The following is a 23,897-nucleotide window of genomic DNA, read 5'->3' on the forward strand; positions in this document are numbered from 1 at the left end:
GTGTGGCCTGTAGGAGGTTGCATAACGAAGCAGAAATTCTTGTCACACAAAAATATTCACTGATGAAGTAACCACTGAACACTGCTGACTTGTCTCTTAAAACTTGAATTTATTCACCTATCCAACCACTGTCTCTCTCTTTTGGAGTCTAATGCAAATGGATTGGAAAGTCAGTGAAGGATATTAGAAATCTGTGTGATCACTGACAAATGTGTCTAGGTTGAACCAGTTGAAAACTAATAAAAAAAATTCTAGAGATGACAACAGGATGGACATTTCAGTGAAGAATGATTGAATATGACATATTCAGCTAAGCTTTTGGGACCATCTGTGTAGCTCCCATGTAGGGTTGCTACCATGTTGGTGCATGTAGTCATGCAGTGAAAGAAATGATGTGCTATTGTATGGCATTTGGAGAGAAAACTTAACATCCCTTCTCCAAAAAAGCTCCCACTATTTTTATTCTTTCTTTGATGTATGTAATAGTTGATAGGAACAAGGTTTCCCCAGTGTTGTTAAACTGCCAGTGTAATTTTTTAATCTTATATTTGTTAGGGTACTTTTTCAGGATCAGTTCAGTTCAGTCGCTCAGTCGTGTCTGACTCTACGATCCCATGAACTGCAGCATGCCAGGCCTTTCTGTCCATCACCAGCTCCCAGAGTCCACCCAAACCCATGTCCATCGAGTCGGTGATGCCATCCAACCATCTCATCCTCTGACGTCCCCTTCTCCTTCTGCCCTCAGTCTTTCCCAGCATCAGGGTCTTTTCAAATGAGTCTGCTCTTCACATCGGGTGGCCAAAGTATTGGAGTTTCAGCTTCAACATCAGTCCTTCCAATAAACACCCAGGGCTGATCTCCTTTAGGATGGACTGGTTGGATCTCCTTGCAGTCCAAGGGACTCTCAAGAGTCTTCTCCAACACCACAGTTCAAAAGCATCAATTCTTCAGCGCTCAGCTTTCTTTATAGTCCAACTCTCACATCCATACATGACCACTGGGAAAACCATAGCCTTGGCTAGATGGACCTTTGTTGGCAAAGTAATGTCTCTGCTTTTGAATATGCTGTCTAAGTTGGTCATAACTTTCCTTCCAAGAAGTAAGCATCTTTTAATTTCATGGCTGCAATCACCATCTGCAGTGATTTTGGAGCCCAGAAAAATAAAGTCTGCCACTGTTTCCACTTTTTCCTCACATATTTGCCATGAAGTGATGCGGCCAGATGCCATGATCTTAGTTTTTTGAATGTTGACCTTTAAGCCAACCTTTTCACTCTCCTCTTTGACTTTCATCAAGAGGCTCTTTAGTTCTTCACTTTCTGCCATAAGGGTGGTGTCATCTGCATATCTGAGGTTATTGATATTTCTCCCGGCAATCTTGATTCCAGCTTGTGCTTCTTCCAAACCAGCGTTTCTTATGATGTACTCTGCATAGAAGTTAAATAAGCAGGGTGACAATATACAGCCTTGACGGACTCCTTTTCCTATTTGGAACCAGTCTGTTGTTCCATGTCCAGTTCTAACTGCTGCTTCCTGACCTGCATACAGATTTCTCAAGAGGCAGGTCAGGTGGTCTGGTATTCCGATCTCTTGAAGAACTTTGCACAGTTTATTGTGATCCATACAGTCAAAGGCTTTGGCATAGTCAATAAAGCAGAAATAAATGTTTTCCTGGAACTCTCTTGCTTTTTCGATGATCCAGTGGATTTTGGCAATTTGATCTCTGGTTCCTCTGCCTTTTCTAAAACCAGCTTGAACATCTGGAAGTTCATGGTTCATGTATTGCTGAAGCCTGGTTTGGAGAATTTTGAGCATTACTTTACTAGCATGTGAGATGAGTGCAATTGTGTGGTAGTTTGAGCATTCTTTGGCATTGCCTTTCTTTGGGATTGGAATGAAAACTGACCTTTCCCAGTCCTGTGGCCACTGCTGAGTTTTCCAAATTTGCTGGCATATTGAGTGTAGCACATTCACAGCATCATCTTTCAGGATTTGAAATAGCTCCACTGGAATTCCATCACCTCCATTAGCTTTGTTCGTAGTGATGTTTCCTAAGGCCCACTTGACTTTGCTTTCCAGGATGTCTGGCTCTAGGTGAGTGATCACACCATCGTGATTATCTGGGTCGTGAAGATCTTTTTTGTACAGTTCTTCTTTGTATTCTTGCCACCTCTTCTTAATATCTTCTGATTCTGTTTTTGATAAATTTTCAATTAAATCTGTGTTCCCTATTATGAATATAAATGAATACTTACTGTGTGAATTCTTAGTAGCCGTCTATTAAGTACCATTTGTTGGTGATAACTAGGATCACCTTTATTTAAGTTTTTCTAAATTCTTTAGACTGTTTTATATCTGCTGTAATAGTAACCAGATAATAACATTTTCCTACTGAGTAAGCATATGCTAGAAAAGCTAATTTTTCCTAAACTAAGTAGATACTTTTAAAAACTTACAAGCACAAGTTATAATAAAAAAAATTCTTTAGCTTTTTTTAGGTCTAAATGTAAGTCCAGTATAGAAGTACCACTTCTGTCTCTTATGGAATTAAGGCAAAATTTCTCACTTTCTTCTAACTCTGATATAATGATGACTAGGCAATGGCAACCCGCTCCAGTACTCTTGCCTGGGAAATCCCATGGACAGAGGAGCCTTGTAGGCTACAGTCCATGGGGTCGCTAAAAGTCGGACACGACTGAGCGACTTCACTTTCACTTTTCACTTTCATGCATTGGAGAAGGAAATGGCAACCCACTCCGGTGTTCTTGCCTGGAGAATCCCAGGGACAGAGGAGCCTGGTGGGCTTCCGTCTATGGGGTCGCACAGAGTCGGACTGCTGCGACTTAGCAGCAGTAGCAGTGACCTTTAGACCAGTGTATGCAAATACCTTAGCTAATCTGCTAAAATGGCCTTTTAATTATATGCTAATTTGTTCTTTTAATTATCCTGGTTGTCAGATAAGTAAATTAGCCTCTGGGTTATTTGCTGTGTTCCCATTCTCTGAGACCCTTCTAGCTTTCTACTGTGTTCCTGAATCACCTGGGGAATGTTGTTAAAATGCAAATTATGATTCAGTGTGCATGCATCTTGGAGGCAGGCAAAATTCTGAAGTTGAAACCAGTTTCCAGGACAATTCCAATGCTTCTGGCTTTTGGACCAATGTTTCCCAGGTGGCACAGTGGTAAAGAATTCTTCCTGCTCGTGCAGGAGAAGTGGGTTCAAATCCCTGGGTCTGGAAGATCCCCTGGAGTAGGAAATGGCAAGCCACTCTAGTATTCTTGCCTAGACAATTCCAGGGACAGATGAGTTTGGCAGGCTTCAGTCCATGGGTTGCAAAGAGTCTGACACTACTGAGAACACATGCTATAATCTGAAATGCAAGGCTTTTCGTGATAACTCTGGGAACAGAAGCCAGGCAGACCTGTTGAAGCCATTTCTTGTTACGATAACTTGATAATTCATGCCTAGTTTATTGGTAATAAGTATTTTCCAGTGGGGATATATATGTTTACTTATAACTTGTAGTGCCTGAGCTTTACTGTAGTCTTTGTGTTGAGCCTGTCATCTACAGTGGTGATATGAGCCTGTCATCTACAGTGGTGATATTTATAAAGAATGATGACAGACTGGTGGTGATTACAATGCTGATGTAATAATTGAGATGTATTGACTACTTGTATCTGCCACCGTGCTTTACAGAGGTTGGTAGTTCTTCTCAACAGAGCCATGAAGTAGACATTATTGTAGTTATCCTCATTTACTAATAAGGAGGCTTAGTAATAAGTAACTTGCTCAGAGTCACACAGCCAGAAGGTGGCAGAGCCAGGATGGCAGCTCAGGTAGTGTGACTCTAGAGGTTGTACTTTTCATCTCTTTACTAGTCTGATGACAGCTAGAAGTTTTAGACTTAATATAACGGGTGTCTGAATTTTCTAGCTTCTGTCACCATTCATATAAGACATATACGTGTGAATTTTCTAGATGTTTTTTCCAGAAGATCTTTCAATAGCATTTTCCATTCTTAGGTTTACCTTTTTGGTGGCTTTCCCATAGATGCTGATCATCTGTGATTTTTACCAGTTTTCTTACTTTTCTTAGTCTGTCTTTCTGTATATTTCTGTTTAGAGAAAAAGATCTCAACATTCATATTCTTTTCATGTGAAAGTTTATGAAGAATGAGAAGTAGATAGTCATGCCCATGAGAAGTAGATATCATGCCCTGAATGATAGATAAAAAGTATTTTTAGTAATGTTGAGACTGTTTTCTGCCGAAGGAGAACTTCAAGTTCTATAGGATCATCACAGACGAATGGTTGATTCTTTTGTGTGTTCTTAAAAATTGGAAATATTTTTTTCTTTATCCAAGTGCTAATTATATACTAGCGATTAGACGGGAGACATACCTTCTGAGTTCTGCAGAACCACCAGCTGGTCCTAGAGAAGCCAAGAGAAACTAAGAACTCAGCCTGTTAGATATTGACAGGTGTGCAGTGCTTGAGCCCCTTTATCCCATGCTAAGAAGTATGTACATAAGTGTTTTGTAAAAACTTGTGAAAATGAGTGAAAACTCTTTAGAAAAATGTGCTTAGCTACAATTTAATTTGTAAATCAGTAAACACAGAACAGGTCATGATAAGCATATAGCTCATTACTCACATCAGAGTAATCGGAGACAATTTACTTTATCTCTGTTTCTTTTACAGTCCATCAATATTATGGAACTGACTTTACAAAAGTATGGAAGTTATGAAAAATTTGAACAGGCCACCGGTGGTAGCCTGCTGTCTAAAACTCGAATCTGGAGCCATGTTAGGAAGTACATGATGAAAGAAGGCTGCATGGGTGAGGTATGAAATCATGAGTGAACATGATGAGTTGACTGAACATTGTAACTCTTAGTGAGTGCTACGTGTTTTTCTTTTTTTTCCTGCAGGTTTTGTTTTCCCAGCATTATTTTACTCATTGAATAAGTCATCCAGATTTCTAATTAAATATGTTTAAGTTTTTGTTGCATTGAATTGTTGTGTTCAGTTTATTTTTCCTCTTATTACCATTTTTGGGTAGCTTGTGGGAATATATGAATTGCTTTAGGAAAATATTAAGGAAGAGACTTGCCACAGTGGCCTTTCTTATTAATGGCCAGTTCCTAGTGTTGAGTCTCAAAGTAAGCGTGGACCTAGCAGTGACTAGGCTCCTGCACCTTCCTTTGCATCATTTCATCCCAGGGACTGTATGTGAGAGCAGAGCAGAGGGACAGTCTCTGTGTCCTCTGCATAGCTATCTACTTTTCTTTCAATCTAGTAAAGGTTCTTGAGTTCCCAAAGCTCAAAATTCCAAGGAAAGTGATTCTGCATTTCAGCTTCTTGGTTTCTTGGTATAAACAAAAGAAAAAGGTGTTAATTTATGGGCCTATTGTATGTGAAAACTTTCTCCCCCTGCCTTCTATGTTTCGTCTTGTATATGTGTGTATTTTAACTTTTGCTTCTTAGATTGTAGTTCATCTCACTGAGGACCTGCTTTCCAGAGCTTCCATGACAGTAGTAAATGGATGTCCAACGTTGACCATCAATGTTTCCACTGCACGAGAGCACTGGCTGGAAGGAATGCTGAGGCATGAAATAGGTAGGCGACCACCCTTCTCCACTTACTCAGTTGTAATAACAAATTACCTCAAGCACCTTTTTTTAATACTTTTTTCTTGGTAGTATTTGGCAAAAAGTGATGAAACTGTTAGGTGTCACTTAAAGTGAAGATATTAGTGTCTTCAAATTAAATTTTTTAGGGTACTGTGTAAATGGAGAGTCATTTAACTCCTCTGGATTTCAGTTCGGGCTTCCCTGGTGGCTCAGACAGCAAAGCATCTGCCAGTTCACCCACCTTCAACTGAGGGAATGGAATTAAGTGACCTCTGAGATTCTTTTCAAATATCAAGTCTATAATTCTTCTCTTAAAAAGAAAATAAATTGCCTTAAAAGTTATACCTCTTCTAGTGAGAAATAGAATCCTTCTGAAGGCAGTGTCCTCGGTCAAACCCAAAGGCATTAGGGTCAGGCCATTTTCTGCTTTGTTTTGATTTGTTAGGTATACATCAATTTGGTTTTAGAACTGTTGGTAGAATCTTTTCTTGGAGAAGAATTGAAATGAGAATGCATTTCTTGCTTTTCATGTGCCTTATTTTTTCCATAGGCACACATTATTTTCGAGGTATTAACAACCTTCAGCAGCCATGGAACAGTTGGACTGGCCGTAAAAAACTTGAACTAAAGCCAAACAACCCCACAGAGGAAGGACTGGCGAGTATCCACAGTGTCCTGTTTAGAAAAGACCCCTTTTTATGGAGGGCTGCCCTCCTCTACTACACTGTTTATCGCGCCAGCCAGATGTCTTTTTGTGAACTATTCAGAGATCTTGGACAGTTTGTCAAGGACCCCAATACGAGATGGGATTATTGTGTACGAGCCAAGAGGGGATGGACTGATACCTCTCAACCAGGTGAGAGTGCCTTAACTGTAGATTTTGTGATTTATTGGGTAACTTGTCTATTGATTTTGGTCACATCCTGCTCTTCCCATCATTGAATCCACTCACCTTTGAAAAATTAAACTTTTGTTACTTGAGGTCAGTGCTGATTTTACCAAACCACATTTTGTTAGCAGTATTTTGCTCATTTCTTAAGAAAAATTTCAAACCTACAGAAATTGGGAAATAATGAAGGAATGAACACTTAAAACACTCTGGATTCACTAGTTGTTAACATTTTTCCATTTTTGCTTTCTCTCTGACTTTAAAAATAGTATTTTTGAGATACGTAGTTCATCAATTTTAAATATACAGTTCAGTGGTGTTTATAATGTTCATAGAGTTGTGCAGACAATACCACTGTCTAATTCCAGAACATTTCATCACCCTCAAAAGAAACTTATTCCATTAGCAGGCATTCCCTGTTCTCTTTCCCCATTGTTCCCAGCAGTAAATAACCATCAATCTACTTTTATTAGTTTTGCCTGTTTTGGATGTTTGATGTACGTGGAATCACATGTGATCCTTTGAGGCTGGTTTCTCTCGGTGCATTTATAAAGTTCGTTCATACTGTAGTGTGCATTGGTATACCAGTCCTTTTCATTGCTGAATAATGTCCCAGATCGGTATGCCAGTCCTTTCATTGCTGAATAATGTCCCAGATCGGTATGCCAGTCCTTTCATTGCTGAATAATGTCCCAGTGCATGCATATGATGCCTTTTATTTATTCTTTCACCAGTTAATGGGCATTTTGGTTGCTTGCACTTTTTGGCTATTATGATTAATGCTATTATGAGTATTTGTGTACAAGCTTATATTGCTAATTCTCCTGAGTGTATACTTAGGGGTGGAATTTTGGGCTTATAGGTAACTCTGTGCCCAACCTTTTGAGGAACTGCCAGTGTTTCCAAAGTGCTGCACCATTTTACAATCCCACCACACTGTAGGAGGATTTCTAGTATACCATATCCTCCAAAACACCTAGTATCTTCATGTTTTAATTACTATTATAGCCATGCTAGTGGGTATAAAGTGGTTAACTCGTGGTTTGTCTGCTGGCTAATGATATTCAGTATCTTTTCATGTGATTATCAGCTATTTGTGTATTTTCTTTGGAGAACTGTTTAGATAATGTGCCCATTTTTAATTGGTTTGTCTTTATTATTGAGGTAAGAGGTTTTTTTTTTATATAGTATAGATACAAATCTCTTACCAAATAATGAAATATTTTTTCCTGTAGTATGTCTTTTCACTTTCTTGATGCTATTCTGACTTTGTTTTTAAAGTTTTCTTTTTTTTTTTTAATGTGGGCCATTTTTAAAGTCTTTATTGAATTTGTTACAATATTGCATCTTTTTTTTATGTTTTTGGAGTTTTGGCAAGAGACACATGAGGGGTCTTAGCTACCTGCCCAGGGATTGGGCCCACACTCCTTTCATTGAAAGATGAAGTCTTAACCACTGGACAAAAAGGGAAGTCCCCTCTTTGTGACTTTTTTAAAAGTTATGTATTCCTTGGTTTGTTTTGGCTACACCAGGTCATTCTTGGGGGCTTTCTCTAGTTGCAGTGAGTGAGGGCTACTCTCTAGGTGTGGTGCGGTGGCCTGTCGTGGCAGTGGCCTCTCGTGGCAGCACACGGGCTTCAGGCGTTGTGGCTCATGGGCATAGTTGCTCATGGCGTGTGGGATCTTCCCTGGGCCAAGGAGCGAATCCATGTTCTCTGCATTGGCAGGCAAATTCTTAACCACTGGACCGCCAGAGACATCCTCTCTGTAAATTTTTAAAAGCAAATTGTACACTTGACATTTCATTCCTTAAGAACTTAATTAAGCATGCATTTCCTAAGACTAAAAACATTCTCTTCTACTTAAAACAGTATCATTATCACACTTAAGGAAGTGAGTTTTAATTCAGCAGTATCAACTCTTCCATATACCGTATTTAAATATTCCCAGCTCCTCCAAAAATGTCTTTTACAGGGGATGGAAAAAGTCACTGTTCATGCATTACTTCTGGCAGCAAGGTCTCTTTAACCACTTTTAATAGGGAGACATCTTGGACATTTGTTTTTTGTTTCTTGTCATACTAATGTTTTTGGTTTTTTCTAATTTATTTTTTAAGATTTATTTTATATTGGAGTGTACAGAGGAGCCTGGTGGGCTACAGTCCCCTGGGGTCACAAGGAGTTGGAGACGACTGAACAGCTGAGCACACACACACACAGTTGATTAACAGTGCTGTGTTAGCCGAACGTGTACAGTGAAGTTGCTCAGTCACACAGATATATCTATTCTTTGCCAAGTGCATCACCCATTTAGGTTACTACAGAATTTTACCACAGTTCCCTTTTCTATATAGCAGGTCCTTTCTGGTTATCTGTTTCAAATATAGCAGTATGGACATGTTAATCCCAACCAACCAGTTTATTCTCGCCCCTACCGATCTCCTTTGGTAGCTGTAAGTTTGTATTCTAAGTCTGTGATTCGGTTTCTGTTTTGCAAACAGATGCAAACTTGATTTGTATCATTTTTTTGATCCGCTATATAAGCGATATCAGATCTTTGTCTTTCTCGGTCTTCACGAAGGATAATCTCCTGATCTATCCATGTTGCTGCAAATGGCTTCTTTTTAATGGCTGGGCGATGTATACCATCGTATGCATGTGCCTCTGCTTTACTCATTCCTCTGTCAGGAGCCATACTGGTTTTCTCCATTATTATAAATAGCACTGTAGTGAACACTGGGGCACACGTATCCTTTACCCATAGTTTCCCCAGATAGATGCCCCGGAGTGGCAGTGCGCGATCATCTGGTAGCTCTAGTTTTAATTTTTTTGAGGCATTTCCATAATGTCCTCCATAATTTACTTTTTGCTGTACCAATTTACTCTTCTCAACATCCTCTTCAGTATTTGTTTATAGATTTTTTAAGTTCAGTTCAACTCTTTTATTTTTTATATACAGGAGACCGTTCTAGATCCCATGTCTAGTAGATTTTTGATCATGACCATTTGCATTGGTGTGAGGTGATATCTGATTGTAGTTCTGATTTGCATTTCTCTGATAATTGGCAGTGTTGAGAATCTCTCCATGTGCCTTGTGGCCATCTGTGTGTGTTCTTTGGGGAAATGTCTGTTAAGGTCTTCTGCCCATTATTAGATTGTGTTGTTTGTTTTGTTTGATATTGAACTGTGCAAACTCTTTGTATATTTTCAAGATTAATCTTTGCAAATATTTTCTCCTGTTGTGTGGGTTGTCTTTTGTTCATGGTTTCCTCAGCTGTGCAAAAGCCTTTGAGAATAATTAGATCTTATTTGTTTCTTTCAATTTTCATTTTAATTTGAAGTAGATCTAACAGTGTTCTGTTAGTTCAGGTGCACAGTCATACATGTACATGTATCTCTTCTTTCTCAAATTCTTCTCCCGCTTAAGTTTTTAGAGAATATTGAGCAGAGTTCACAGTGCTATAGAGCAGGTCCTTCTTGGCTATCTGTTTCAGTCTCATAATGCATTGTAAGTCTCTAACTCCCAATTTGTCCTTGCCCTCCATCTTTCTCCTTTGGTAATAACCCTAAGTTTGTTTTCTAAGTTTGTGAGCCTGTTTTGTTTTGTAAATTTCATTTGTATCATTTTTTTAGAGTCTGCACGTTAGCAATTTCAGGTGATACTCGTCTTTGCCTATGTGACTTCACTTAGAATGAGAGTCTCCAGGGCCATTCCTGTTGCTGCCAGTGGCATTATTCCACTCCTTTCTGTGGCTGAGTACTGTCCCATTTGGCATGTGTATCAGACCTTCCTTACCCCTTATCCTATCGATGGAAAAATAGGCTGCTTCCATGTCAGTTACTGTAAACAGTGCTGAAAACACACTGGGCTGCCTGTATCTTCTGCACCGAGGGTTTGGGCAGAGGTGCCTAGGAGTGGGATTGCTGCAGCATGTGGTATCTCTACTTTTCGTTCTTACAGAACCTGCGCAGTGTTCTCTATACTGGCTGTACCAGTTTACGTGCCCAGCAACAGTTAGGACTCAGTTTCCCCCATGCCCACTCCAGCTTTTGTTGTTCATAGGTGTTTTGGTGATAGCCGTTGTGACTGGTGAGAGATGGTATCTCACTGTAGTTTTGATTTGCCTTCCTCTGGTAATCAGAGCTGTTGAGCATCTCCGCATGCCTCTTAGTTCTGCGTGTGTTCTCCGGAGAAGTGTCTGTTTAGGTCTTCCGCCTGTTATTTGGTTGCATTCTTGCTTTTATTGATACTGAGCTGCATGAACTCTTTGTATATTTTAATGATTGAGCTCTTTTTGGTTGATCTTTTACAAATCTTTTCTCCCATTGTGAGGGTGATCTTTCCTTTTGTTTTGGTTTCTTCAGGAGTGCAGAAATTTTCATTTTATTTAGGTCCTATTTGTTTCTTTTAATTTTTCATTTGAAGTATAGTTGATAAACAGTGTTGTTCCAGATATGAAGCAAAATGGTTCCTTTATACATATGCATGTATCCATAGTTTCTCGTTTGTTTCTTCCCAGATTATTAGAGAATATTGGCACAGTCTCTGTGCTATACAGGAGGTCCATCTTGGTTATCTGTTTTCAATAATGTAGGTTATATATGTCAGTCCCAAACTCCTAATTTATCCTTGCCCTCCACCTTTACAATTCAGTAACCATATGTGGGTTTTCTAAGTCTGTGAATCTCTTTCTGCTTCATGAATTATGTCATCTCTATCAGTCTTACTTAGATTCTGCATGTAAGCAACTTCAGATGATAGTTCTCTTTCTCTGTTTGACTTACTTCACTTAGTATGACAATCTTCACGTCCATTCAAGTTGGTGCCGATGGTATTGTTTCATCCTTTTCGATGCCTGAATAAGATTCCTGTGGAAATATGTACAACATCCTCCTTATCCCTTCTTCTGTCAGTGGATATTTAGGTCACTTCCATGTAGTGCATGGGATCATAAGAGTTGGACACAACTTAGGGACTAAACAATGGCAACTTAACGTTTGTCATTGTAAAGAGCACTACGATCAACACTTGGCTACCGTTATCATTTTAGACCAGGGTTTCTGCCAGATATATGCCAAGGAGTGAGATTGATGGATCACTCAGTTCAGTTCAGTTCAGTCGCTCAGTTGTGTCCGACTCCTTGAGACTCCATGAACCGCAGCACACCAGGCCTCCCTGTCCATCACCAACTCCCAGAGCCTACCCAAACACATGTCCATCAAGTTGGTGATGCCGTCCAGCCATCTCATCCTCCATTGTCCCCTTCTCCTCCTGCCCCCAATCCCTCCCAGCATCAGGGTCTTTTCCAATGAGTCAACTCTTTGCATGAGGTGGCCAGAGTATTGGAGTTTCAGCATCAGTCCTTCCAGTGAATACCCAGGACTGATCTCCTTTAGGTATCTCTATTTTTAGTATTCAAGTAACCTCCATTTGTTTCTGCAGAGTGGCTGCTTCAAGATTCCATTGCTTTTAGCAGGGTAGGAGGGTTACTTTTTCTCGGTGTCCCTCTCCAGCTTTTATTCTTTGAAGACTTTGTGGTGGTGGCCCTTCTGAGTGCCGCCAGGGGATACATCTAGTTGTCCTTTTGATCTACAGTTCTCCAGTAGCAACCCAAATAGAGCAGATTATCGTATGCCAATTTTGTGTTTAAAATTGTGAGATGAACATATACCTCTTGAAACTGGCTACGTGAGTCTGATTTCTTATAAATTACATTTCTCAGCTACCCCAGCACATTTGTTTAGGGCAGGTATCTTTCACCACCTCCCAGTCTTTCTGAATATGATGTGCCCTTTTGTGCCTGTTTTAAAGGTGTAGTTATAAGAAACAGCCACATGGTGGCAGGCTTTATTGATGCCCCAGTCTGTGACTCAAGAAACTAGAGCCTTCTGAAACTTATTTTTCCTGGGTCATAAATGAGAATAGAGCTACCCTGGAGAAGGGCATTGTAACCCGCTCCAGTATGCTTGCCTGGAGAATTGCAAGGACAGAGGAGCCTCGTGGGCTAGAGTCCATAAGGTTGCAAGGACTCGGACGCTACTGAGGCCACATAGAACCCAACCAGATGAGAATGCAGTGTTTCACAACACACAGCCCAGGCTTTCTGTGCCCTACTTTTCCTTCAGCTATAGCGCATCCCAGTGCTCCAGGAGCCCTGTGCGGGATGCTGTGACGCATGCCTGGGGTGACTCTAAGGAAGGAGGCTAGAGAGAGAGAAGCCAGCACCAGGAGACGTGGAACAAGGTGACGTTTCAAAGCGTTTCCGGTCCCCAGAGTCTGCCTGCCTTTGCGGCACTAGGCGCCTTTGGCTGTGGGAGCGCCTGCTGGATCTAAAGGGAACAGGGCGCTCCACGTCCAAGGTCATTTGCTGGCACAGCCTTCCCAGATCCTTCAGCCCTCTGCCAGCCCTGGCGTGGGACAGTGGCCTGCTCTCACCCTGTGACGGGGATGCCGAGGGTCCCGTGGAAGAGGGCAGGCATAGTCTTTTTAATCTAAGTTTTTGTTGATACTGTAGTATAAATGATTTACAGTGTCGCATTGATTTTAACTGTGCACACACATGGTTCAGTATCAGAAAGACAGAGATCAGCTCTTTTTAGGCTTCTTTTCCCATAGAGTTGTCAGTGTCTTTCATCCTGTTCCTGTGCTATACACCAGGTCCTTTTTATTGATCTATTTCAAATGTATAAACAGGTACCTGTTAATTCCAGTGACCTAATGGAATTGCTTGCTCCTGCACCTTCTCTTTTTGGGCATCATATGGATTTTTTTTTTCCCTTTGTGAGCCTCTTATGTATTCTCAAGCTCTTTTTTTTTTTTTTTTTTTTTTGCTAAATCTTACTTTTCACCCCTAAGTGTTATCATAGAGTATATGTCTTTCTCTGATTTGTTCACACAGTATATGTTCTGCAGGTCAAGCCGTATGTCCCCAAATGGAATTATTCCATTGGTTTTCAGGAGGAGGAGTATTCCTCTGCGTGTTTGTACCTAAGCTTCTATATCCCTGCCTCTAGTGATGAACATCTTTGTTGCTTTTCTGTCCGGGCTGTTTTAAACTGTGTGGCAGTCAAGGGTGAGGTGCATGTGTCTTTATGCATTGTGGTTTTGTCCCTCTACCAGCCAGGAGTACAATTGCTCAATTGTCAGATGACTGTATTTCTTTCCCTGAGAAACCCCCATCCTGTTCTGTTGATGTCTGTTAGCAGTTGCCATTTCCTGCCACATTGTACGAGCATTCTTTTTTGTGCAGGCCCCTCTCCATCATCTATCGTGTGTAATCGTTCAGTGATGGGAATTTTGTTGACAGTCAGGGAATACACTTCTTTTGATTTACAATTCTCTGGTAAGGAGCAATATGATGTGTGTTTTTCTGGGAAACGTTTTGTGTATAAGAGGGCATGATGAAAATTCACCTCCTGAAATTGGCTTCTTGGAAGTCTGGCCTCCTATGAGTTCCATTTCTCATACCTACACCCGGACGTTTCTGGATGGCAGGTATGCTTCCTACCTCACAGTCCTTGCATATATGGTGTACTCCTCAGCGCCTGTTTTATGGGTGTCGTTACGAGAATGGCCACCAGGGGGCAGGCTTTCTTCAGACTCAGACATCGAGAGGCATTCTGCAAGTTTTTTCCCCCTCCTTGGGTTGTGAATGAGAGTGGAATGTGGCAAAACACAGAGCCCAGGGCTTGTCTGTGTTTCTTTCCTCTCCCTTCTGCTGCCCTGCGTGAATCCAAACCCTCGAAGATACCTGTGCATTTTGGTGTAAGCCACACTTGGGGCAACTCTAAGGAAGGCGGCTAGAGATAGGGAACCCATCAGCAGAAGAGGAGGAGACCGGGCGAATTTTCAGAGCTCTCCAGTCCACGGAATCCACCTGCCTTAAATAGGCTGTGGGATGTGCCCACTGGATCTGGAGACTGTGGTCCCATTCAGAGAGGACCAGGAACTACGGCTCCAAGCCAGGTCATTTGCTGGCACAGCCTTCCCGTCTCCTTCAGCCCTCTGCCAGCCCTGCCTTCAGACACAAGCCTGTTCTGACCAAGTGTATCCACAGGGACCATGAACATCCTGGGGAAGAGGGTAGGCATTTTTTTAATATTTAATTTCTAGTTTATATTGAAGTATAGGTGGTTTACAGTGTCATGTTCATTTTCGCTGTGCACTCACATGGTTCCGATTCAGATAGATAGAGATCCACCCTTTTAGGCTTCTTTTCCACAATTTGTTAGGCTGTAGAGTCTAGTTCCCGTGCTGTGCACTAGGTCGTCTTTGAGAATATATTTCAAATCTATAACTGGGTACCTGTTAATCCCAATGACTTACTGGAATTCCCTGCTCCTGCACCTTCTCTTTTGGGCCACCCGATGGTGTTTTTTTCTCCGTAGTCTCTTTTGTTTTCAAAGCTGCTCTTGTCTTGATAAACCTGAATTTTCACCTCTAAGTGTTATCATACGGTATTTTTTCCTCCTCTGGTTGTGTTCACGCAGTATAATGTTCTGCTGGTCCAGCCATGTGTCCCCAAATGGCATTATTCCATTTCTTTTGGGGGAGGAGTAATAGTCCTTTGTGTGGCTTGTATGTAAGCTTCTATATCCCTGCCTCTCATGATGGATATTTTTGGTGGTTTTCTGTCCTGGCTTCTGTAAACTGTCCCACCGTCAAGAGTGTGGTGTGTGCATCTTTATGCATTGGGTTTTTGTCCTTTTACTAACCAGGGGTGCAGTTGCTCGATTACCAGGTGACTATATTTCTTTTCCTGAGAAACCTCTGTCCCGTTCTGCTGATGTCTGTTAGCAGTGTCCATTCCCTGCCACATCGTAGGAGGGGCCTGTTTGTCAAGGTCCCTCTCCAGCATCAGTCGTGTGTAATCATTCGGTGATGGCCATTCTGCTGACTGCCAGGGGATCCAGGTCTTTGTCCTTTTGATTTGCAATTCTCCAGTAAGTAGTGATACGTGTGTATTTTGGTGGGACAGTTTTTATGTATAAGAGGGTGTGATGAAAATTGACCTGTTGAAATTGGCTTCTGGGAAGTCTGTCTTCCTATGAATTCCGTTTCTCGTGCCTTCGCCGGGACATCTCTGGATGGCAGGTATGCGTTCCCATCTCACAGTCCTTGCATACCTGCTGTACTCCTCAGTGCCTCTTCTATGGGTGTAGTTACAAGAAACCGGCCACCAGGCGGCAGGCTTTCTTCATGCCTGGGTCAGAGACTCAGGCATCCAGTCATTATGAAAGTTTCCCTCCTCCCCCTCCCCCCACCCGTGGGAATGAGAGTGGGCTGTGGCAAAACACACAACTCAGGGCTTGCGTGTTTTACTTTCCTCTCCCTTCTCCTACTGGCCCAGGTTAATGTCAACCCCTAGAAGATCTCTGTGCAGGGTGCTGTGAGCCCTCCATGGGGCAACTCTAAGGAAGGAGGCTGGAGATAGGGAACCCATCAGCAGAAGAGGAGACCGGGTGACTTTTCGAAGCTCTTCCAGTCCACAGAATCCACCTGCCTTGGTGGGCACTAGGGAGAAATAGGCTGTGGGATGTGCCCGCTGGATCTGGAGATTTGGTCCCAATCAAAGAGGACCAGGCACGACAGCTCCAAGCAAGGTCATTTGCTGGCACCACCTTCGCGTCTCCTTCAGCCCTCTGCCAGCCCTGCCTTCGACACAAGCCTGTGGATGTGTATCCACCGGGACCCCGAGGATCCCGTGTAAGAGGATAGGCATTTTATTTCTTATTTTTTAGTTTATATTGAAGTATAGCTGATTTACAGTGTCATGTCTGTTTTCCCTGTGCACCCACGTGGTTCAGATTCGGATATTTAGAGATCTACTCCTTTTAGGCTTCTTTTCCACAGATTTGTTAGGGTTTGGAGTCTGATTCCCTGTGCTATGCACTAGGTCCTCTTTGAGGATATATTTCAAATCTATAACTGGGTACCTTTTAATCTCAGTGACCTAATGAATTCCCTGCTCCTGCACCTTCTCTTTTGGGGCTCCATATTTTTTCTTTTTCTGTGTAAGTCTCTTTTGTTTTGTAAAGCTGCTCTTATCTTGATAAATCTGAATTTTCACCTCTAAGTGTTATCATACTACATTTTTTTCCCTCCAGTTATGTTCTGCTGGTCCAGCCGTGTGTCCCCAAATGGCATTATTCCATTTCTTTCTTGGGAGGAGTAATACTCCTTTGTGTGTTTGTACCTGAGCTTCTATATCCCAGCTGCTCGTGATGGACATTTTTGTTGCTTTTCTGTCCTGGCTGCTGTAAACCGTGCGGCACTCAAGGTGGGGTGCACGAGTCTTTATGCATTGCGGCTTTGTCCCTTTACTATGAGTGCAGTTGCTCGATTATCAGGTGCCTCTATATTTCTTTCCCTAAGAAGCCTCCGTTCTGCTGACGTCTGTTAGCAGTGTCCATTCCCCGCCACATCGTAGGAGAGGCCTGTTTGTCGAGGTCCCTCTCCGGCATCGATAGTGTGTAATCATTCGGTGATGGCCATTCTGCTGACTGCCAGGGGATCCAGGTCTTTGTACTTCAGGTTTGCAGTTCTCCACTAAGGAGTGATCCTTGTGTATTTTGGTGGGACAGTTTTTATGTATAAGAGGGTGTAATGAAAATTGACCTCTTGAAATTGGCTTCTGGGAAGTCTGCCTTCCTGTGGATTCTGTTTCTCATACCTTCGCCAGGACATTTCTGGATGGCAGGTATGCGTTCCCATCTCACAGTCCTTGCATACATGCTGTACTCCTCAGTGCCTCACCGTATTAACGGTGTAGTTACGAGAAAGAGCCACCGGGCGGCAGGCTTTCTTCATGCCTGACTCAGGCATCCAGAGCTATTCTGCAAGTCTCCCCCCCACTCCCCCACCCCCGGGTTGTGAATGAGAGTGGAATGTGGCAAAACACACAGCCCGGCGCTTGTGTGTGTGTCTTTCCGCTCCCTTCTCCTTTTGGCCCAGGGGAATGCCAAGCCCTTGAAGATCTCTGTGCAGGGTGCTGTGTCCATACTCTGGGCGTCTCTCATGAGGGAGGCTAGAGATAGGGAAGCCATCGGCAGAGGAGGCGGCCAGGTGCCTCTCAAAGCTCATCTGGCCCACAGAGTCCACCTGTGTTGGCGGGCATAGGCAACAGTTGGCTGTGGGATGTGCCCACTGGATCTGGAGATTGTGCTCTCATCTCAGGAGGATCAGGCCCTACAGCTCCAAGCAAGGTCATTTTCTGGCACAGCCTTCGCATCTCCTTCAGCCCTCCGCCAGCCCTGGCACACAAGCCTGCTCTGACCATGTGGAAGTGTAATCACCAGACTGCAAGGAACCCCTGGACGAGGGTAGGCTTTTTTTTTAGTTTTGGTTGATACTGAAATAGCTTATTTACAGTGTTGTTTTTATTTTTCCTGTGCACCCACATGGTTCCGTCTCAGATAGAGATCTACTGTTTTTAGGCTTCTTTCCCCATAGTTGTTAAGATTTGGGGTTTAGTTTCCTGTGCTGTACACTGCTCAGCCTTGTCCGACTCTTTGTGACCCCATGGATTGTGGCCTGCCAGGCCCCTCTATCCATGGGATTCTCCAGGCAAGAATACTGGAGTCGGTTGCCATGTCCTCCTCCAGGGGATCTTCCTGAACCAGTCATCAAACCCAGGTCTCCCGCATTTCAGGCGGATTCTTTACCGTCTGAGCCACCAGGGAAGCCTGTGCTATACACTAGGTCCTTTTTGATGATCTATTCAAATGTATAAACGGGTACCTGTTAAATCCTAATGACCCAATGAAATTCCCTGCTCATGTACCTTCTCTTGGGGGCACTATATGGTTTTGTTTTTTCTCTGTGAATCTCTCAAACTGTTGGGTTTTTTGTTTTTTTGTTTTTTTTTTTTTGCTAAATTAGTTTCCACCTCTAAGTGTTATCATAGAATGTGTGTCTTTCTCTGATTTTGGTCATGCAGTATAATGTCCTGCAGGTCCAGTCGTGTGGTCCCAAATGACATTATTCCATTTCTTGTTCATGAGGAGTCGTATCTGTCTGTGTGTTTGTACCTAAGCTTCTATATCCCTGCCTCTCTTGATGGACATTCTGTTGCTTTTCTGTCCTGGCTGCTGTGAATTGTCGGCAGTCACGGGTGGGGTGCATGCGTCCTGAAGCATTGGGAAGCACCGTGGTTCTGTCCCTTACTGGCCAGGAGTGCTACTGCTCGATCATCAGGTGACTCTCTCTCCCTGAGAAGCCTCCATCCTGCTCTGCAGTGTCTGTTACCAGTGTCCATTGCCTGCCGCCCCAAGGATGCCCCTCTCTAGCATCTGTCCTGTGCAGATATTTGGTGATGTCCATTCTGCTGCTGCTATGGGGACACACCTTGTCGTTTCGATTTGCAGTTCTCCAGTAAGGAGCATTTTGTCTGCATTTCCTGGAACACGCTGTGTCTAAGAAGGTGTGATGAAAACTGACCTCCTGATACTGGCTTCTGGGAAATCTCCCCTGTTATGTATTCCGTTTCTCATACCTACTCTGGGACACTTGTGGACGCCAGGTATCCTTTACCTCCTAAGCGCTTGTGAATATAGTCGACTTAACATTTCACTCTGCATCTGCTTGCTTATTTATATTCAGATGTAAGTTTACTCCTTTTTGCTTTTTTCTAGTTTAATGTGTGACTAGTAACATGCAGAATTGTTTATTTAGTTCCTGGAATTTCTGAGCTTTGTCAGATTGCTGAGCCAGCAATGTGGGTGGGTTCCTGACACAGGTGGTTGGGTATGATGTTGGAGGTGAAACTCCCGGTGGGTTCACCGGCCTTTGACACAGTTGGGAGTTGGTCTTTGTGTCCTGACGCTTTTGTTGGCTCGCTGGTAAGTGGGACCCGATCTGCAGTGCTGGCTAAGATGCCCAGAGTGTCTCGAGCTGTTGTCCTGCTGGTGGCTGAGGCCCACCAGGTGTTACGACTGCTCTCACCTGCTGTGGGCTGGGCTGAGTCCTGGCATAGGAAACTGCCGTTGCCCCAGGGCTTGTGTATGCCTGCCTGGGGCTGGGATTTATTTCTACCTGGCTGATTGCTTGGTCCGAGATGACCCAATATTGGTGCCTTCAGGCTGGTGAGTAGGGTGGGCCTGGAACCTGGTCACAAGGCTATAAGCTGCTGGGAGGATTCCAAAGCAGTGCTTCGCAGCACCAGTTCAGAGATGGTAGAACCAACTCCCCAAAGTGGCCATCACCAGTGTCTGGATCCCCAGGGCGACCTCTGCCTTACTGGAAGATTTGTTAGGATCAACAGTAGTTCTGACCAGGCTCCGTTCAAATTACTGCTCCTTCTCTGGCTCTCAGAGCATGTGAAATTTTGTGGGCACCTTTTCCTTTAAAAGTGGAGTCTTTCTCTTCCACAGTGTCTGGATCTCTCCAGAGTAAGTCCCTCTGACCTTCAAAGCCAAACACTCTGGGGTCTTGTCCTCCCCACACAGGACGCCTGGGCTGGGGAGGGGGATGTCCGGCTTATTCTCCTGCTCCTTGTGAAGGCCTCGCCCTGCCATTGGTCTCCGTTTGTAGTCTCCCACTGATACTGAGATTTCCCCCTCCTGCCCACCTCGCTGTGGCTCCTCCTCTGTGTCTTTTGTGTAGAAATATTTTCTGGTAGGCTCTGGTCTTCCTCACTGATACTTGGTCTGTGAATTGTGTAATTTGGGTATGCCTCTGAGAGGAGCTGTGCTTAGGGTCTTCCTAGTTCATCATCTTGGGAACTCTTGAACAATAATTTCTTAATATATGATCCTCCATTTGGTAGAATTCTAGTTCCCTCTAGTCCATTTAAACCTAGAGCAAAAATTTTTAAAATTTATACAAGTTATGTCATGATGGGAGAAAGGTTTTCTTTGTAAGTAGAACACCATTTTTTATCTAGGCTCAGCTCTCATTCCTGGTTTTCATATTACATATTCTTTATAAATTCAGTTCTAGTTTTTGGTTTCATTGGGGGAAGGAGTAGTATCAAAATCATCTACAGTTAATTTTAATAGAGTAAAGGGTACTATTTACAAAACAACAAAGGGATTTCTGAAATCTGTTCTACAGCTTACCTTCCCCAGCCTTCCCCACCCAGATGGCTTCAGTGTATCATGGGAGTTAAGTTTATGATCAGAGGGTGGGTGGGATAATTGTGAATCATGTATTTTAAATTAGTAGTGTTTCTTTAGGGGAAAATGCTGTTTTGATGATGGGGAGCCAGGGAAAAGGAACTCTTAAAGGGAAGCTACCCGGCTGCACCCATTTGTGGTAGTTCTTAAGGCCTTGCAACTTACATTCTATGTTACGGTGATAGTTAAATTTCTAAATTTTGCCCCACCCCTTTTTTTGTTATACACAGGACTGATTCCTCTAGTAAAGTGAATGAGCTGGTCTCTAGTTACTTAGCTTCTTTAATCAGAAAGTAAACACTGTTTTGGTTCCTCCAGGGTGTTTCAGTAAAGACCAGGTATACTTGGATGGCATCCTGCAAATCCTCCGCTATAGAGAGACCATTGACTTCCATCTTCTGACCACCCTGGGGAAGGTGAGTGAGGCCAACAGCACGCCCAGACACACCAGGTCAGCATTTCCTCCAGCTCATTTCGTGATTAACAGGTCTCAAGCTGAAACTCTAACAATAAAATCATATTCCTTATGTGATAAGAGGGAAGAAAAGGGTTCTGTCACAGAACCAAGTTACAATATGTCTTTGTGGACAGTAAAAAAAAGGAAATTTGGAATCATTAATTTTTATATGCATATTTTTCTAAAATATTTTAAGGTGAGCTGCAGGTATAACTCTACTCATCTTCATGCGTTAGCATGATCTCCCAGGAACAAGGATATTCTCTGACATGACCATATGATTTTCTAAAGAAATTTGTCATTGATTCCATATAATGCCTGAAAAAACAGTCCACTTCATATTCTCCAGATCATCTCTAACATGTCCCTTGTAGCTTTTTCATGACCCTAAATCCAGTCAAGATTTATGCCTTGCATTTAGCTGTTCTCTTTAAACTCTTAATTTATAGAGTCCCCCTCACCCTAGGCTTTTTCTTTTTTTGTGACATTTTTAAGAATCCAGGACAATTTCCTTGAGAATTCCTAGAATCTGGACTATCGGATTGTTTGATTTTCCAGGCAAGAGTCCTGGAGTGGGGTGCCATTGCCATTTCTTATAATTAGCTTTGGGTTAAACATGTTTGCCAAGAAATGCTGCTTAAATGAGCCATGTGTCTCCCCGTGTGCCACATTAGACAGCATGTATTATTTTGTCCCATTATTAGTGACACTGTGTTTAATTACCCGGGTAAGTTAGTTACTGCCAGATCTTTCCTTTGTAAAGGTACCTTTTCACCATTGCATTAGTAAGTAATTTGTGGAATGATACCTTTAAATGTACTGTTCTCTAACCTTGCTAGAAATGGCTTTAACATCTCTTGATTTTTGCCCACGTCAGCTATTACACTGGTAGTAGCCAATCAGAGATCTTCAAATGCTGTTGCATTTCACTCCTCCCTTTTCTCCAGCTCTTCCAGTGACTGCTCTCATGCTTTTAAAAACATGTCTACATGTTTCCCAGCAAAGTAAAATATTCTGGGCTCACCTTAGATATTTCTTCAAGGAAGTCTTGATTCCTCTTAGTGGGAAATGGTATTTCGAAAACAAGATCTCAGCACAAGGCGTGTACATCACTTCTGGGGTGCTGATACTTCTAGACTTTTTCAATGAGCAAATTGTATATTTGTTTTAAATCATAAGGACATTCTGATTCAAATCAGACACCACAAGGTGCTTTTACAGCCCTCTCCATTCCATGTGTGTATCTTCTTTTTCTTAAAATGAGAACCTTATTTCCCAGCATTAGTCTCATTAAACTCAGAATGGTTTAAGATAAAACTACATCAGTATCAACACCAAACCTATTTCCTATCACCTACTACAGTTAGTGACATAAATATTCAATAAAATAATTGAGTGTTGATCGGAAGATAATACTTAAAACGAACCATGTTTTGGAATTTCACATTGCACAGATAATTTATAGAACTTAAAATTTTTACCCCAAGCTTAATATAGTACCTGTGAAAGACTGGCTTCTTCCTCAAATGATGAAAGAGATGTGAAATTTTCTAAAATATTTAAAATTTTCAAAGCAAGAGAATTTAACAAAACACAAATTGTATTTCTCAAACTAAGTAGAAAAATTTAATATATAATTGTGCTGATTTTCCTAATATATTAATACAGCATTTACATTCTATTTTCTCAATTCTTTTAGATTTAGGCAGGAGATTTGTTTAGTTTAATTTCTAGACAAACTACAAGTCCAAGATAGATTGTTAAATCACATACTGACTTCAAAATATGGTGATGGTATGTGTCTACACAGTAAAGTTTTATTTTCCAGGTATTAATTTAAAAACAGTTTACCTACTTCAGACTTCACTAAGACCAAGGGAAGAAATTGCCCTTCAAAATTTAACTGGTAGTTATATTTAAAAATTAACCCATCCCTTTTTTCAGGTCTCTTATGAAGATGTGGATCGCTTAAAAGGATTGGCAGTTACTGAAAACATGAGGATTCCTCACTTTTTGCAGGACCATAGCCGATATATGGAGCACTTAGAGAAGATCATGGAAGTGAATGAACTGACTGACGGGGAACTGAAAGACCTTATATGTTAAATAGTTTTCTTGCGGACATAGCCGAGTTATACCTCCATGTATATTACCAGTTAGGTGCAGTTGGCACCAGCAGATTTATAAAAGAAGACTGGGCTTACATGAGTTTTCTGAAGAATGATCTGCAGTATTCAGCTAAATATTTAAGTTGAGAACAAATGTTAAACTGTTTCCCTAAAATGTTTCTGAAGGCTCCAGGGGAAAGTTACTCCTGTTCTTATCTGAATCTCAGTGTCAGCTGAAAATACTGCTGATGAGTGTCCTTGAGGAATCCTGGTCAAATGGCATGATCAGCTTCTTCCTGAGCCATAAGTGTTGGTCTTAGTGCCCCTGCCTGAGCACCAAGACCAGCTCTGCCTGGAGATTGAATTCTAGTGTTGTTCAAACTCCAGGGGGTCTGTCTTATTTAATAAATAATGGTAATTATTCTTTGAAAAATCAGTCTGTATTGTTTCCCCAAAAGCTAGAAAATAAATTTAAGACTTATTTTCCTATATGTTAAGTAATGTGGAAGGGAAAAGCAATTTTTAAAGTTATTCATTTTTGTCCAGTTATCCCTCAGCTAAACTTGGTTTTCATTTGCTGAAATATATCATACCTCTTCAAAATGTTAACCAAGTTTTAGGGTCTTTTCTCCCCATTCCTCTCTATTCCTTTTTGTTAATGAAAATACAAGTCTCAGAGAGGTTTTTCTACCTAA

General features: G+C 42.0%; 1 protein-coding gene across 1 annotated transcript in view; it reads left to right on the forward strand.

Annotated features, from left to right (window-relative positions):
- The window catches only part of MATCAP2 (microtubule associated tyrosine carboxypeptidase 2), a 40,725-nt gene extending 17,266 nt beyond the window's left edge, over positions 1–23,459 (forward strand). Inside the window, exons 2-6 of the mRNA XM_068973163.1 lie at positions 4,703–4,846; positions 5,489–5,621; positions 6,186–6,491; positions 20,956–21,053; positions 23,039–23,459. Coding sequence (XP_068829264.1) covers positions 4,703–4,846; positions 5,489–5,621; positions 6,186–6,491; positions 20,956–21,053; positions 23,039–23,200 — 843 coding nt within the window. The 3' untranslated portion in view covers positions 23,201–23,459. The remainder of the gene's footprint in view (positions 1–4,702; positions 4,847–5,488; positions 5,622–6,185; positions 6,492–20,955; positions 21,054–23,038) is intronic.
- Positions 23,460–23,897: the final 438 nt, after the last annotated feature.

This window comes from Capricornis sumatraensis, chromosome 5 (assembly GCF_032405125.1).
Source record: "Capricornis sumatraensis isolate serow.1 chromosome 5, serow.2, whole genome shotgun sequence".
Taxonomy (NCBI): domain Eukaryota; kingdom Metazoa; phylum Chordata; class Mammalia; order Artiodactyla; family Bovidae; genus Capricornis; species Capricornis sumatraensis.